Source organism: Phytophthora cinnamomi, assembly GCF_018691715.1.
Source record: "Phytophthora cinnamomi strain GKB4 chromosome Unknown Contig33, whole genome shotgun sequence".
Taxonomy (NCBI): Eukaryota; Oomycota; class Peronosporomycetes; order Peronosporales; family Peronosporaceae; genus Phytophthora; species Phytophthora cinnamomi.
The window spans coordinates 766,945-784,039 of NW_027150966.1; the positions used below are offsets into that span (position 1 = coordinate 766,945).

General features: G+C 53.2%; 2 protein-coding genes across 2 annotated transcripts; one reads left to right on the top strand and one right to left on the bottom strand.

Annotated features, from left to right (window-relative positions):
* Positions 1–791: 791 nt before the first annotated feature.
* IUM83_04397 (uncharacterized protein) lies at positions 792–10,359 on the bottom strand (the record flags this gene model as incomplete). Its single annotated transcript, XM_067928476.1, has 3 exons — positions 792–838; positions 918–937; positions 10,067–10,359. 3 exons carry the CDS (start codon positions 10,357–10,359, stop codon positions 792–794), a joined length of 360 nt encoding a protein of 119 aa, XP_067792668.1.
* A 1,762-nt stretch (positions 10,360–12,121) lies between these two features.
* IUM83_04398 (uncharacterized protein) lies at positions 12,122–12,667 on the top strand (the record flags this gene model as incomplete). The annotated part of the gene is made up of 1 exon (XM_067928477.1): positions 12,122–12,667. The coding sequence occupies one exon, from the start codon at positions 12,122–12,124 to the stop codon at positions 12,665–12,667; it is 546 nt and encodes a 181-aa protein (XP_067792786.1).
* Positions 12,668–17,095: the final 4,428 nt, after the last annotated feature.

The following is a 17,095-nucleotide window of genomic DNA, read 5'->3' on the forward strand; positions in this document are numbered from 1 at the left end:
TCTAGCTTTGGCGTCTCGAAAACGCTGGAGGGCGCACTGTTTGGCTATAAACCAGAGGATCCGATGGGCGGATGTAGAAGTTTAACGAGATCTGGCAGCGCTACCATGACCTGACGCCGACAATTGCGCTTGGAGATAAGCCGGTGAACCTGGGATCGGTAATTCGACACGGGGACTGCCGTCGCTCGTGAGGTCACGGGTTTTCAGATGCTGATCGTGCTCGTAAGCAGGTAAGCAGCCAGTTGGCGAACGAGAGTCTGGTCGATACCGCCCAGGCCATTGTAGTCGCGTCTACTCTTCCTCTCTGTAAGTGACCGTGTACGTACATCATGTAGGCTGTGAAGGCCGAGCACACTAACCCGAGCGATTTTTCTTGCTGTGTTTGCTTGCAGCCATTATTGTGATCGGAATGGGAGACGGTCCCTGGGCAAGTGATGTGTTCGGACTCATTTCTCGGGGCGTATCAAGCCGCATCAAATCGTTTGAGCTTCGTTTTGCTCGCTACAGGACAACATGAAGGTGCTGGACGACCAGCTCCCGCAGCGGCAATTCGACAACTTTAACTTCCTGAGCTTTCAGAAGGTGCGGCACACTGCCACGGATGAGCGGATGGTGTTCGTGCACCGGATCCAGGACGACAACGCGGCCATGGCGGAGCCGTGCGAGCTTGACCCGTTGGACCTCCTCTCCACGCTATAGATCATGATGGAGGTGTACGATTGCATGTGCAATTTGAACCTCCTCTAGTCGGCAGCAGTACCGCCGTGGTGAAGTTCAGGGGCTACGTACGCTCAGCCCCGCCCAATAACGGAGCCCGGTCCAAGTCTCAGTCTTCGATCTGCAGCGTCGAGACTATCAAGTAAGGGAGCAAGAAAGAACCGTCCTCTACGCCATCGATGCCCGTCGCGCAGACTTACCGCGCGTACCAGTACGACCACTACGGCCCACAGGCACAAGGGCTCAAGCTCCACCTGCCCGTGAAGCGCCCCGAGCTCGAGCCCAGCCAAGTACGCATCAAGGTGGCCAGTGCGACCGTCAACCCCATCGACTACGTCCTCCGACGCGGCGGGCGAGGCCTTCACGTGCAAGGTGCCGACCCCCGAGCAGCCCTTCGGCATCGGCTTCGACACGGACGGCGCGGTGGTCGAAGGGCCAAGCGCCTCAAGGTGGGCGACCTGGCATACGCCGTGACGTCCTTCACGGCGTGCGGCACCGTCGCGGACCACGCAGTCTTCGACGAGGATCTCGTGGCTCAGAAGCCCAAGAACCTGACCTTTGACCGCCAGGATTCCGCTCATCGGCCTCACCTGCTACCAGGCCCTGGTGGAGCACTCGAATCTCCAGAAGGGCGAGAAGGTGCTCGTTCTAGGAGGCAACAGCTCTGTGGGCATGTTTGCTATTCGATTGGCCTATGCCATTGGCACGTGCGCGGTCGCCACGACCAGCGCCAAGAATGCCGACTTCGTGAAGGGCCTTGGCGCTGAACGTGTCATCAACTACCACACGCAAAAGTTGGCGGAAGAGCTGAAGCCCCACTCGGTGGACGTCAACTAGGACTGTGGCATGGAGGGGAACACGGACGCTCAACTGGTTCTGACGCAGAACACGGGGCGCTTTGTGTTTCTGCTGCCACTCACGGAACCGGTCCAGCCGGCCAAGTTCGGCGCCAAGACGTGCGACAGCGTGTTGGTACACCCGACGGTGAAGGGGCTGGACGAGATCACCGAGTACTTGTAGAAGGGCGCCATGCAGGATGATCCGACCCTTGGGAAATCGTGCCTTTGTTACTCAAATACCATATATACTGTTATATTGAACGATCAAATAATTTACAGGTTATACTTGAACGAGTACTCTTGAACTTCATGCAATGATACCCTGGTGAAAGCGTACATTGGGTGCCTACCATAAATACATTAAACGCCTGTCATATCTGCAGCAGATATGACAGGTTTTAAAAAGATATATGTTGACATAGCGCTCGGAAGCTCCACCGCAATTACCGTACATGTGTCACTTGTGTCCGCTTGATGTCGCCCTGAAGCAGGCAACTGCAATAGCCGTTTGATGGCTCTGAAAATGTACCCGTCACTTCACACCGGACACCTCCAACGCCGCACTCCTTCCAGATTTCATCACTTTCGGATTTGGCGCGCCTCGGGCCCACGTGTCGAAGCGATGGGTGCAGAGGACGTCGATGCGCTGGTGGTGCTGACTGGTGCCTTTCTCAGACAGGAGGAAGCGCTGCACGAGGTGCGCAGGGAGGTGTACAACAAGCTGGTGGAGGAAGCGTGGAAAATTGCCATACGAAGCCGACACTACCTGACTATCCAGTGCCTGGACGCGCCAAACGAGTCCGCGTGGAAGATGCTGTACACGTACGGCAGCGACATCAATTTCCTGAACGCGACGAGCTTAACCAGGTATGATGTTATCTTAGTGTCGCTAATGTTCTGCGCTACATCTAATACGTACACGTTGTCAGGTCTGCTTTCGACCAGCTACTGCGGCGGTTTCGCCGCTTCTACTACATTCCACGCAGCACGTCACGTGGGCGCCCCCCGAAGCTACGCCACTACCACCAGATTCTGGTCCTGGTCCTGTGCTTCTACGTTGGATCGATGGAGCAGAGCTCCCTGTGTATGATGTTCGGTGCTCCGCCGAGCACCATATCGAGAACACTACGCCATGCGGAGAAGGCACTAGCAGGTGCGCTAGACGGCTACGCCCCGGCAAGGATCTCGTGGCCGTCCCCCTCTCGCCAAGCCGAATTGGCACAGCTCGTGGAAGCCCGCGAGCCACTTCTCAAGTGTTAAAGGGTGATGCGTGCGCGTGGCTTCACACTTGGCGCGCCATTGTGTGTGGGTGCGTGTGCGTGCGTGTGTGTGCGTGCGTGCGTGTGCGTGCGTGCGTGTGTGTGTGCGCGTGTGCGAGGCTTTGTGGCGGCGTCCAATGCTCAAGATGAGACGCGCAGGTTGCGTGTGCATGAGGACGAGCGCGTGGGAGCGCGTCTGGATGTTCAAGCTGCGTGGATGCGCGTGTGGATGCATAGTATTTGCATATGTAGGAGTAGGGTGTCCATGACTTTGTACAAGTCTGTATTGCTTAGTGGGTTAGTACCGGGTCTTTGACTCGAAGGTCGTAGGTTCGATTCCCACAGATGTTTGCTTTTCTTTTTGCCAACAAGAGAGCATAGTAGGCAGGCTAGAAGCTAAAACTCACTCAATCAATCTTACTTTTGGTTTTGCAATCTCGGCCCGAAGCCGTCTTTAAGTGTTTCAAGCTCTACAGCTCGTAGTCCAACTTCCTTTTGGTTATGAGCCCAAGTACCGACACCAAGTTCAAAGTCGAGCCTTTCGACGGCTCGAACTACTCGCTGTGGAGCTACAAGATGAAGATGTACCTGATGTCCAAGGGATTGTGGGATGCTGTCAGCGGAGAAGCCGGGGTGGCCTTGGCGAAGGAGCAGCAAGCGCACGCGGCGATTGTGCTCAACCTCAACGACTCGCAGTTGATGCACGTGGTGACGTCCAAGACTGCGAAGGAAGCGTGGGACACATTGAAAACGTTCCACAAGACTCAAGACATGGCGAACCGACTGTGGCTCAAAGAGAAGTTCTCGGCGTTCAAGTTTACAGCATCCTCCGTCAGCAATCACGTAACGGAGTTGGAGAAGCTCGTGATGGATATGAAGAAAGCGGGGTGTGAACCGAGCGAAGAAGACGTCTGCGCGACGATGTTGCGGAGTCTACCATCGAGCTACGAGAGCCTGGTTCAAGCATTTCGCATGTCAGTGAGCGATTTCAAGCTTGCAGACCTCGTGAGCAAGCTGATTGTGGAAGAAGTGCGTCAAAAGGACTTGACGCGCGTCGAAGAGGCGACCGCGCTTCTTGCCGGTAATGGCAATGGAAAGCAGCAACAGAAGAAGAAGAACACACGCGGGGGACGCAAGAAGGGATTCTCCGGAGCGTGTTTCAACTGTGGCAAGATGGGCCACTACGCGAGGGATTGCCGTTCTAGGGCAAGTCCCGATGATGGAATCCAAGACCAGTCAAATGTTGCGTTTAACGCGACCGACGCTTTTGCGACGAGAGCTGGGAGATGGATAGTGGTGCTTCGGCACACATGTGCAAGACACGCGACGCCTTTCACGAGTACTCGGCTATAAAGACTGCGCGCAGCATATTGAGCGCAAAGAACAGTGCGAACTTGAAGATTCTCGGCTTTGGAACAGTTGTTTTGCGTGTCTGGACTGGAAGTTCGTGGATAAACGCGCGGCTGGAAAACACGTTGCATGTTGAAGACTTAAACAAGAACCTGTTCTCTCTCACGGCTGCAACAGCACGCGGTATGACCGTGACTATGGACAGCGAGCGGTGCGTTGTGAAACGCGGCAGCCAAGTTGTGGCGACGGGTAGGAAGCAAGGCAAGCTGATGTACCTCAACACTGATGGTGGTGAGGAGTGTCATGTGGCTGAAAACGACGTTGGTCTGTGGCATCGGCGTCTCGGTCACGTGTCTTTCAGCACGTTGAACTCCATGGTTAAGGACGGAAAACTCAGTGGTGCGCAAGTAGCACCTGGAACCGTGTGTGGTGTATGCGCGACTGCGAAACAAGCACGCAAGCCTTTCAGCTCAACCGAGAAGGAGCTCGAAGCCAGGGAGAGTGCACGCATTGACACCACCGTGTGCTCTGATGTGTTGGGGCCTGTCACACCCGCATCCAAGTCGGGCTACAAGTATATTGTGAGCTTTATTTTGATGAAAAGCCGTTTTGTGACGATCTATCCACTGCGCAAGAAGAGCGAAATGTGTGAGGCGTTCAAGAAATTTCTCGAAGAGGCAGAAACAAGCGCGGGCATCAAGATTAAGGTGTTACGCAGTGATAATGGTGGTGAGTATTGCAACGCAGCAATGGAGACTCTTTGCGACGACAAGATGGTCAAGCAGGAGTTTACGGTACCACACAACCCGCAGCAAAACGGTATGGCAGAGCGAATGAACCGTACGCTGGTCGAAATGACACGCTGCATGCTGAAAGAGAGCGGGATTGACAAGTCGTACTGGTGTGAGGCTATGATGACTACAGCAGACATTCGGAACGTGTTGCCTAACACTTCAAACCCACACTCAAGCCCGTTCCAACTGGTTTACAAAAGGGAGCCACGTCTGGAGCACATGCGCGTTTTTGGGACCGAGTGCTACGCCCATGTGACCAAGCAAAAACGCAAAAAGCTGGATGACTCGGGTATCAAGTGCGTTTTCCTCGGCTACGCCAAACAGCACAAAGCATATCGACTGCTGGACCCAACTAACGGATCAATCGTGATTTCAAGGAGTGTGACGTTTGCTGAAGCCCCACTCGCTACGGCGCGTAAGGAAGGCAACCAGGAGGTGATCGATATCATCGGCAACGACGAAGAAGAGGAGCGCACGGAAGAACCCAGCGTTGAGGAAGGTTTCCGCACGCCCCCAACTCACCCACGCGGGAACCTGATAATCACAGCGGGCCGACTGACTCTGTGCCGACGCGTGGCTCTAGCACTCCGGGGAGAGATGGCGAGGAGGAGTGGATGGTGCGTCCGGCACGCAAAAGGCGTGGAGTTGTGCGCTACCAGGACGAGTACCCCGGGGCTCGACGTGGTGAGTTCAACTTGGACGATTTTGAGGGTGAGTTCGATTCCCTCTACTGTCTACTTACTGAAGACGACGACGGCGAGCGTGCTGTTTCATACGACGAAGTTATGCCCAGCAAGTACAAGGACGAGTGGCTGCGTGCCATGGAAAGCGAGATGAAGTCGCTTGAGGATCACCGCACCTGGACTTTGGTGGATATGCCATCAGACAAAAAGGCAATCGGATGCAAGTGGGTTTTCCGCATCAAGCGAGACCCGAGCGGGAAAATTATCAAGTTCAAGGCTCGTTTGGTGGCAAAGGGCTTCACACAACGCCCAGGAGTTGACTACACGGAAACGTTCGCTCCTGTAGCACGCAAGGAGTCCATCAACATGGTTGTGGCAATTGCTGCAGAGGAAGACATGGAGGCTGAAAACGTGGATGTTGACACCGCGTTTCTATACGGTGACGTGGACGAGGAACTCTATATGGACCAGCCAGATGGTTTCGAGGACCAAAGCAACCCGACTAAGAAGTGTTTGCTGATGCAAGCACTTTACGGCACGAAGCAAGCGGCGCGTCAATGGAACAGCAAGCTGAATAAGCACTTGGAAAGCCAAGGCTTTTGTCGATCGGCGGCGGATCCGTGTGTGTACGTTCGGCGTTCTGGCTCAAAGTTCAGCATTATTGTCGTCTATGTGGACGACCTCATGATCTTCAGCAAGACGAAAGCAGATATTACTGGGATCAAGGAGGCGCTGAAGCGTGAGTTCAGCATTAAGGAGCTCGGTGAGCTAAAGTACTGTCTCGGCATCGAGATCCACCGCGACCGTGAGAGCAAGGTCATTATCATGAACCAACGAGCGTATATTCAGCGACTCGCAGAAAAGTTCGGTGTAGAAAACTGCAAGGCAGTGCACACACCAGCGGATAGCAACTCGAAACTGGTGAAACCCTCGGAGGACGAAGTTTTCGCGCCTAAGTACCCGTACCGCGAGTTGGTGGGGGCTTTGATGTACCTCGCAACTTGCACCCGTCCGGACATTGCTCAAGCTGTGGGTGAAGTGGCCAAGTTTTGCGAGTACTACAACAAGTCTCATTGGGTGGCCGCAAAAAGGATTTTAAAGTATTTGAAGACGACTCAAGACTTGGGGCTTGTGTTCAACGGCGGGACCAAGGGAGAGTTGTTCGGCTACGCGGATGCGAACTGGGCAGGCGATCTGGACACTCGGCGCTCGACTACAGGCTACGTGTTTTTCCTGAATGGGAGTGCGATTTCGTGGAAGTCGAAGCGGCAACCGACAGTGGCAACATCGAGCACGGAGGCAGAGTATATGGCCTTATACAATGCCCCCCAAGAGGCAGTACGGCTGCGTCAGCTACTAAAGGACGTGGGGGCTGAGTGTGTGGGTGCTACTACAATATTCCAGGACAACCAAGGATGCATTGCGCTGGCCAAGAACCCAGCTTACCACTCACGTACGAAGCACATCCACCTGAAATATCACTTCTTGCGCGAGAAGGTGGAAGACAAGATCATCGTGCTTGAGTACAAGCCGACAGACGAGATGATCGCGGACGGGTTTACCAAGGCGCTGGCACGACCCAAGCACCGCCAGTTTATCGTCGGACTCGGCATGGACGACTAAGACGCCAGGCACAGCGCATCAAAGGAGAGTGTTAAAGGGTGATGCGTGCGCGTGGCTTCACACTTGGCGCGCCATTGTGTGTGCGTGCGTGTGCGTGTGCGTGCGTGTCTGTGCGTGCGTGTGCGTGCGTGCGTGCGTGTGTGTGTGCGCGTGTGCGAGGCTTTGTGGCGGCGTCCAATGCTCAAGATGAGACGCGCAGGTTGCGTGTGCATGAGGACGAGCGCGTGGGAGCGCGTCTGGATGTTCAAGCTGCGTGGATGCGCGTGTGGATGCATAGTATTTGCATATGTAGGAGTAGGGTGTCCATGACTTTGTACAAGTCTGTATTGCTTAGTGGGTTAGTACCGGGTCTTTGACTCGAAGGTCGTAGGTTCGATTCCCACAGATGTTTGCTTTTCTTTTTGCCAACAAGAGAGCATAGTAGGCAGGCTAGAAGCTAAAACTCACTCAATCAATCTTACTTTTGGTTTGCAATCTCGGCCCGAAGCCGTCTTTAAGTGTTTCAAGCTCTACAGCTCGTAGTCCAACTTCCTTTTTCAAGCACACGTTCGGCTTCATTGATGGGAAGAACTTCAAGGTTAGTTTCACTTTGCAAAACTGTTATTTGCTTAAAGAGAAATACAACGTACTAATAACTAATACTTTAGGTCCAACAGCCTTCTAATGCTGACTTGCAAAATGCCATGTATAACGGGTGGTTGCACACAGTATTCGTGACTGGTACGATCTGCTTTGCAGCCGATGGCTGCATCATTTGGTGCAAGCATAATTGCCCCGGGTCATGGAACGACTCGGACACCTCGTTCGGCTTCAGAACTAAGTTACTCGACCCCACGTACTGCCCCGACGCACGCATAAACGTGGTATCGGATTCCGCATTTCCATGTTCGACCGCCATGGTCGGTCGCATCCTGACACCGCTCAAAGACGGAGATCTCGACAGAATTCTGTCGTCGCTGAGAAGCTCTGCGCGGACGCTTCACAACGCCATCACTTCGGTACGGCAGGCGGCGGAGTGGGGGATGGGGAGCATGCATAAGGTATACAGCCGCCTTAATCTCCTGCTGCCGTACGACCCCGTTCTTCGTGGCCGCAGAATCAACAACGTCTTCAGAATGGCTAACTACCGTGTCCGCACGGTCGGCATCTCGCAGTTACGTACGACGTTTTCAGGCGACATGGAGATGTCGCTATCAAACGAGTAGAGTCCAAGCTAGCATTGTTTTGTAATGAACCAACAATATATTTCTCTTTGTAGTTGATTTGAATGGTATCGTCGACTACAACAGTAACTTGTTGTTAACGTTTTGTATGAGGGTAGATGCAATATGATGAACGCGCTAGTGGATCATGAAGCTCTAGCGAGCATGCTAGAATGTCATGAAGTTATTGTGCAAACGGTAGAAGATCATGAACAACACGTTTGGTTTGGGAGGTTTAGTGGTAAGTGACAAATACAAAGGAACTGCAAGGTAAATGGTTAGCCTCGCTTTGCTGATCACGCATGACATCTGAACTTGTCAGCCTCCACGCACTCCTTCTTGGTCAACGCACTAATCAATAGGAGCAGATCTTGAGTACGGGCACGCGCTTCTTCGCGATCACGGCGTGCACGGTCTTCTCTTTCCGGCAAGCTGACGGACAGTCACACCACCCATAGTGAGGCACCGTCGGGAAGACCGTCGCGAGCGGGTTGAATTGCACACGCAGGTGGATCACGTGGTGCGGCCACTGGGCTGGCACAAACTGGTCACGTGGTCGCGGCACGTGCAGTCGAGCCCGAGCTGCCACCTCCATATTGACCCGCATTACCCCGCGTGGGTTGGTGATCGGACGGTCATCACGATGGGGCACCGATCGTCGGTGAGAGTAAGGCGCGGCAGCGTCCCGACGTGTGCGCCGACCTTCGTGGCGGGGCTGAAGCGCTTTGCGCGTTCTCGGGAGCGCAGAAAATTTCGGCGGCCTCTCCACCAGCACTGGCGACGACGTGGTGGGGCTGGAGCATGAGCGAGTTGTCGTCTCCGGACTTGGTGGCGGGTTGGTCGCTGCCTTGGACAGGGGGTGGCTTCTCTCAGGTGTCTGCCACGGAGGGGTTGCCGTGCCAGTAGCACTGGCGGAGTCGCTGACACCATCGTCACGGTGCTTGCTGCCGTGGTCGTACTGTTGACAGGACTGAGTGTTCGGAGGCGTGTTTTCGTCCTCGCTTGGCGTGTCGTTGATGCACCGAAGCCTCCAGTGAACTGCAGAGTGCATCAGGCGCACCATCGTTACTGCATACAAACAGCTGGTGAGTCCTCTCAAAGAGCAGCACATTCCGTTCTTCAGCCGCACACACCTTCTTGAAGTGGAGCTTGCTGTCGTCTTCGCACCGTCGGAGGTAGATTCGAAAATGAGCGTCGCTTTGCTCTGGCGGAAGATATATGCACGGCGATATACACGCAGAGTGAAGGATGCAAGCGTAGGAGTGATGATCAGCATAAAATATACAAACACCAAGACAAAACGTTTATGATGGCTACACGCATAGAACTAGGGATAGTGCAGTTTATCGAGACGATATCTGCGTCTCACGAGATTTATGCGAGGATGTGCCGCTGCATATCTGCTGCAGGTATGACAGGCGTTTAATGTATTTATGGAAGGCGTCCAGTTTATCGAGACGATATCTGCGTCTCACGAGATTTATGCGCGGATATGCCGCTGCATATCTTCTGCAGGTATGACAGGCCTTTAATGCATATATGGTAGGCGTCCATTGTCATATTTGTAATTTATGCAGTCTTTCTAAATAACAAGCTGACCGTGAGTAGAAGCCATAAAGCGACAAGCTAACCGAGGCGATGACGAGAGCAGCACGAAAACCAGCAGAGACCGCGTCCGACATCCATGGCACCGACATGGAGAATGTGACGACGTCCAAGAGCACGAAGTCGAGCGGAAGCAAAAGCGCCAGGTCGGTGGCCAGCAGCGCCGCCGCGAGGAAGGCGACCTCCCAGCGGGACGCCGACAACGACTCCGACGGCAACACCGGGAACGTGGCGACGTCCAAGTACACGAAGTCGAGCAGAAGCAAGAGCGCCAGGTTGGTGTCCAGGCGGCTAAGACGCCTTTGTGACCGCTGATGTGTGCGAACTGCGCTAACGGCCCTGCGATCGAATTCCTACCTGCTGCACCGGCGGATTGTGCCACGTGTTCACACGATGAATCGCAGCGTTTGAACGCAGCACCACTTTCGCATCGGATACGCCATACAATCCTGTAGCATTAAAGCAAACGATTATACAGACAACTCGACACGATCCAGCACTTATCATGACACATATCGTTAGCAGCAAGTAGTACCTTGGGCGTTTCTAGCATCGATCATCAGCCTGAGCGTTTTTGAGTGGGGTTGTTGTGCGCTTGGAAATTTGAAAAGTGAGTGCGGGCGCATTGACAAAATTCAAACCTCGTACAGACAAGGGTTAGCCATTAGGTGGCGGAAGCGATTCGAGAGGGTGATTAGCGATGAGGACGCTAAGTTACTTTTATTGAAAGAATCGTGACAACAGATACAGCGGGGTATCAAAGGTTGGTGTGCGTAACCCAATGCCAAGGCAAATGACGTCATTACTTGCCAGTGACGTCACAACCTGGGTTTCATACATTTTCGTAATGTATGGAGGTTTAGGCACTCAAAACGGGTATTTTATCGGATGTCACAAGCGCATTCATCCCCATTTTTTTTGTTAGAACACTTGTATTGGAAGTACTAGATAATGTATGGAATGGGCAGTCGGACGTCAGCAATATGACCCCCTGACGTCACACAATCTCCAGCTCTACTGTTGGGACCACGCGTCCACCGGTACCAAGCTTTGCCACTCATTTTGCAGCTTATTTTCAAATTTAGGCGTCACACGACAACCGATCTCAGAGAAGACACGACATGACCAGGTACTTACGCACAAAGGCAAGGAGGATATTAGCACTTTGTCGTGATGCACACTCGGATATATGGAAGTTTTTTATATAGACTTTTATGGATGCTTGATGCAGGAATCTTCATACCACAATCTGAAGAAAGAAACGAGGGACCAACTGGTGTCGCGTCCGACGGAGTACGAACTCACGACGGTTGGGAAGTATACATTGATGCTGATAGATACTCTTCGAAAAAAATAGATTTTTTCTTTGCTACATCAGTTGTCATACTGAGCAAACCACCGCTCCATTGGTAGTCCCTACACAAACGCTACGTAAGTTTAGTAAAAAGCGAATGGGTGGTTTTGTTTTCCATCATTTCACATGGATTGCAAACATTGCTGGGAGACTGGCACTCGGTTTATAAACCCGTAAGTTGCCTAGCAAAATATGGCCTGCAGCAGAGCGACACGCATATCAAGTGATTTCAGTATCACTACACGTTAGTACAGCCGATTGCGTTTGGAAATGAAGGGAAGCGATTTGAGAGGAAATTGACTATAGTGCACTGAATTGTAGATATATTTCATCGATATCTAACAGATTCACCGGGATATGTAAATGTAGTGGTGCGCGAACTGAGGAGATACACTGTGTTTCTGGCGTATGCAGCGATCCAGGGTGTGCACTGATACGCTAAAAAGTGGTGATGAACTGACTCTGCTAGTACTCCCTCCCCCCTGGAGGGAGCATTTCAAAATTGGATCCCAAGCAATCATCCGAGTGGGGCGTGAAGACGATAACTAAGACAACACAAACTCCGCCGCTCTGATCATGGGTCCGAAACCTAATGAGAAACCCGATGGCAACCTCGAGTGTGCCCAATGCGCAGCTCACGCTACTCCCTAAAGCAAAAAAGATCCCAACTCGTCGCTGCGCTGAGGAAAGCTCAGATGAAAGTGGACCAACTACAACAGGAGAAGGACATGCTGGGCCGACTGCACGAAGCTGAAATGAAATCCGCGATAAAGGGAGATGAAATTGCGGGACTGCTGCGAGAGGCCATGAATCAGGCAGAAATCCGAGAGAAACAAGCGACAGCCGAGATTCAAAGCGTCAGACACAAGCTGGACGACATGAAGTCTCGAGCGGAGCAGGCGGAACAAGCGTTGGTCAAGGTGAAGGAAGAATTTCCGTCGAAAGAGAAGGAACTACGCGTTGAAACGGCGAACAATGGTCTGCTGGCCAATCCAACAATGCGAGGCAACGAAAATTCTGAGCGCGATATGGACACGCTAAAACAAGACCTGGAACAAGCCAAGAAGGACCTACAAGCTGCGAACAACCGTGCTGACGGTTTGCTCGACCTTCTCCACAGCACGTATTCTTTGGCGTCAATAGTGATCGCGGCTACGCATGTGCTGCACAAAGGGTCAACCCATGTTGCGATGAGTTGGGAACTCTGCTACGCGTATTTGAATATGCTGGTAAAACGGTGACTGTTGCTGTACAAGCCTCTCGAAATGGGTTCCGGGTTGATGTACATCAACAGTCGAATGTGACACAAGTCAGGTTTCTATATGGAAGAGAGACTGCGACGGGAACCGAAATGGTACAGCAAGGTTGTGATGGCCTCGTCCCGTTTCTCCGTGGAGCAGACCCGACGGAAACGAAAACACAAATCGCTCAAGCAGGGCAACAGCTGATCAAGCGAAAATTGGCAACTCAGGTATGGCGACAGCGAGATGGTTGCGTTTGATGAAATTGAAGATGACGAATCTGTTAGTGTGTTGAATTTTCTGATGGTAGGGAGAAGAAAAGAGTGAAGTAGCAATGTGCCACAGAGAAAAAATCATCCGAGACTTCACGTGGACGCCTTCAAGTGCAGTGCTCACACTCGAAGAATTCCTCAAATGTTGCAGTGATGCCGTTAATCCGGATACCGAGAAAGCGCTTACGGAGTAGCTGAACAAGCTGAGTATTGGAATTACCAAGGAGCCTCAGGATGTTCACATGAAACTATTACCGGTCCAAGAAGCACACAAGGCTTTTGCCAAAATGGTGGGAAACTGGCGCATCAGCTGGGAAGAGTGGATGAAGAATCGGGACTCGCTTGTTGCAATGTTAAAGGCCTGCAAGGAAGAGGCGAATCTGACACCACCAGTCATAGACGAAGCCAAGTTTAAAACTGCAGATACAGTCGGGTGGTAGCAGACCCGAGTACTCTGTATTCAATCTCAAGATGCAGCAGACAATGTCATCACTTGCACATTAGTGTTCGCAAAAACATCAGCAAACTTCCATGGTTAAATAATTGCTGAGTGTGTTAGCACTGGGATCGTCAAAATTTCGCGATTAGACATACTTGTGTATTTGCTTTCAGCTAATCACAGATACTTAGTCCCTTTGGTTGTCCGCCTTTGTAACGGGGTTACACGTACAAGTGGTTACAAGCCACGTGTGAATTTAACAGATAGGATATCTGTTAAAAGTTTTAGATACTTCCTCACCTTGGTGTAAGTCACACCAATGGATACATTGAAGTGGGCCACCACAATGAGTGGTCCACACCTACCCAAAGATCCTATTGGTAGAAAGCAGCATCTTTCTACCAATTAGAGACATATTAGCGCTACCAATTAGAAACATATTGGCGCGGGGCTCTGACAGACAGCCGCTGTCAATCCCTTCCATAGATGATAAACAGTTTTTAGCAGATTTAGGAGGAAGATCAATTTACAAACAATACAGTTCTCATTTTACATAATCTAAGTCACTTGGAGTCTTATCTAAGTTAACTTATATTTGTGTATTCAAATATAATTAACCTAAGTAATTACTAAGTACTTACGCTTCCTCATACACGTAGCGCGACGTGTAAGCAAAAGTAGTGAGTCAAGTTAGATCCGCTACACCTGGTAGCACTTTGTAGTCCGTCCAACGACCGACTGCTTGACGTTCGTACGCGGTGTACGAACGCGGAGCCGAGAACCACATGAGCACGGAGGTGCCCATGGAGAGCTCCAACACGCCTGCAACGCATGTTGCACGCGCTGACTGTCCCCACCTGTCTGACCCAGAGTGGGAGGCCCTCCGACGACTGTCAACAGTCATTGGAGAAGCGGCGATAGCTACAATGCTGCGTACGCTATCGCCGACGGAGCAACATGGTGTTGCTCTGGGGTTCATCATGAAGGAGCAGCGTGACGCTGCTTCCTCAGTGACGGCGTCGTCAGGGACGACACCGCGTGCTCAACCATTAAAGTTGAGCGTAAGCAATTACGTGGGAAGAGAGGGCGAGCCTCTCCTCCGATGGCTTGTCGAACTCGACACAGCCATAGCGGCTCGACGCATCGTCGACCCGCTGTCGAAGGTCGCGTTCGCCATGTCCTGCCTTGGCGGACGCGCAAGGAGTTGGGCGTATGGACGCCGACTCTCCGATCCTACGTGCTTCAGCACGTACGAAGTGTTCAAAGAGGAGCTCAAACAAGCGTTTGAGCCCCCGCAAACGAGTTCCGGTCGAGGGCGGAGTTCCTCGACCTTCAGCAGGGTAAGCATGACGTCCATGCTTACGCGCAGCGCGCACGATATTTGGTATCAAATATCGTGACTAACCCGATTGACGAGGCGACCAAGGTCGTCACGTTCATGAAGGGGCTTAGAGATGGGCCTGTGAAGACCTATCTCTTCCGAGAGTACCCGAGTACTCTCGAAGCTGCAATCACTCTTGCCATGCAAGAAGAGTTTAGCCTGCGGCAGGCTAAACTCCATGTAAACGTACCGAGGCCGCAATCGCGCCCGGTAGCGAGGACGGGAGGTCCGGAGCCAATGGACCTCTCGAGCGCAACAACTGCTGGTTACCAGCAGCAGGGAGGTAACGTGCGATGCTTCCGTTGCGGAAGGATCGGTCACTTTGCACGGGAGTGTACAGCTCCCATGCCCCGTGGAGGTGGCCGTCGTGGCGATGCTAGGCATCGCCGCGGACCAACAAAAAACGCGAACATCCAGTAGGCGCGGGGCGCCCTACTGGTAATGCAGTCGCGCGTGCCGACATCGGGCACGCGACACTGAGGACTGCAGCCCCCAGTGAGACCAGCTCTCACTGCAAGAAACAAGATGACAGGCCGAACCTAGTCATCTTGAAGGTTTACTCGAAGAGAGCGAATGACTCTCTTCGAGCTTTGGTAGATTCAGGCGCGTCGAACAACTTTGTTCGACTACGAAGCCTGCCGAGACTTGACTTTCGAGGAGGTAGATACCCCTCGAAATCTTCTGGAGGTACGACTGGCAACAGGTGCCATCGTGAAGACCGAGAAGCGCGTCGTGAACGTGCGCTTCTCGTACAAACAACGAGTGTTTGTCGAACACTTTATCGTCCTGGACCTGGACGATAAATTCGACGTAGTAATGGGCATGCCGTGGCTTGCACGGCATGATCCGGTGATAGACTGGAAGAAGCGCACGCTCGTGCGCTTCGGACGCGACAGCGGAACAGAGAGCGATGGCCCTGTTACCGCAGCGCGCACCAGCAGGTGCGCGCGGCTCACCAGTCGAGACAGCGCTTTATGCTGCTGTCCCGGAGTGCCCAAGAAGTGCGCGAGGGCGCGCACAAGTGAGACCCACGTCGGAAGAAAAAGATGTGTTGGTTCCAGGAACCAACACCCACGTTCAATCGAGTAAGGGACAGTCCCTGACCCGAAGCGGTCAGGTCGACAACGACGCGTCGGCTCCGGGAGCCGACGCACCCTCGGTCATGAGGGGCTCCGCCAATGAATGGCGTCGAGGTGACGAAGGCGTGTCAACTCCGGGAGTTGACGCTGCAAACAATGCGGACGGTTGCAAACGTACCGCACTGACGCAATTTGCATGCTGTCGTGCAGCCGGGCTGCACGACGAAGCGCCATGCGATCAAGCCGGGCTTGATATCGCGCACCCGCAGACAGGGTCTGCCGGCGAAGGGACACATTACCGTGCAGCCGGGCTGCACGAAGGAAAATGCAGTCAAGCCGGGCTTGATACCGCGCGCCCGCGGACAGGGTCCGCCGACGAACGACTGTCCACCGCCGGGCCTGGACCAGAAGAACAACTGTGCGGAGCCGGGCTCCGCACAACAAGAAGACGGCGCAAGCGGAGAACGCTGCGCAAGTCTCGGTCCGTGACCGAGACGCAACAAGAACAGTCTGCTGGGCAGACTGGGGCGGTGACGCCGGACGTCGAGACGCTAAGCGTCTTGACGCGCACCGATACTGGATTCCAGTATCGTGAGATGGAACTCGCTAGTCCTCCGACGACGGCGTCGGAGTTGGCTTCGCTTCCAGCCATGAGCTGGAAGCGCTTCACGCGCGACTTGCACGATGGACGCATCGAGCAAGTCTGCGTTCTTTCGGACAGCGAAAGAACGGCGAGCGAGAGCGAAGAGCTGAGGCAGCTCTTCATGGGAAGTACCACTGAGAGTGAAGACACTCTCAGTGCGAAGTCGAAGCGAGAGCGCTTCGAGGAACAAGGTTGGGACTCGCTGAAGTCGAGTCCCTATTACAAATTGTTGAGGGAGTACAAAGACGTACTCCCGGAAGACATTCCTGCGGAGCTTCCGCAGGATAAGGGCATTCAGCACGAGATTGATCTCGTGCCGGGCACGAAGTACTGTGTCACGCGGCAGTGGCCACTGCCGCGAGAGCAAGTAAAAGCGATCGACGACTTCTTTGAAAGTCGTCGCAAAGCAGGACAAGTACGGGAATCAAAGTCCCCGCACAGTGCTCCGACGTTCTGTGTCAAAAAGCCACAGGGCGGATGGCGCATCGTTCATGCGTATAACAAGCTGAACGATGCGACGGTACCGGCGCAGACGCCGATACCGCGAAAAGATGTTATCATCGATTCGATGGCCGGGAGCACCGTTTACAGTGCTCTCGACTTGCGATATGGAT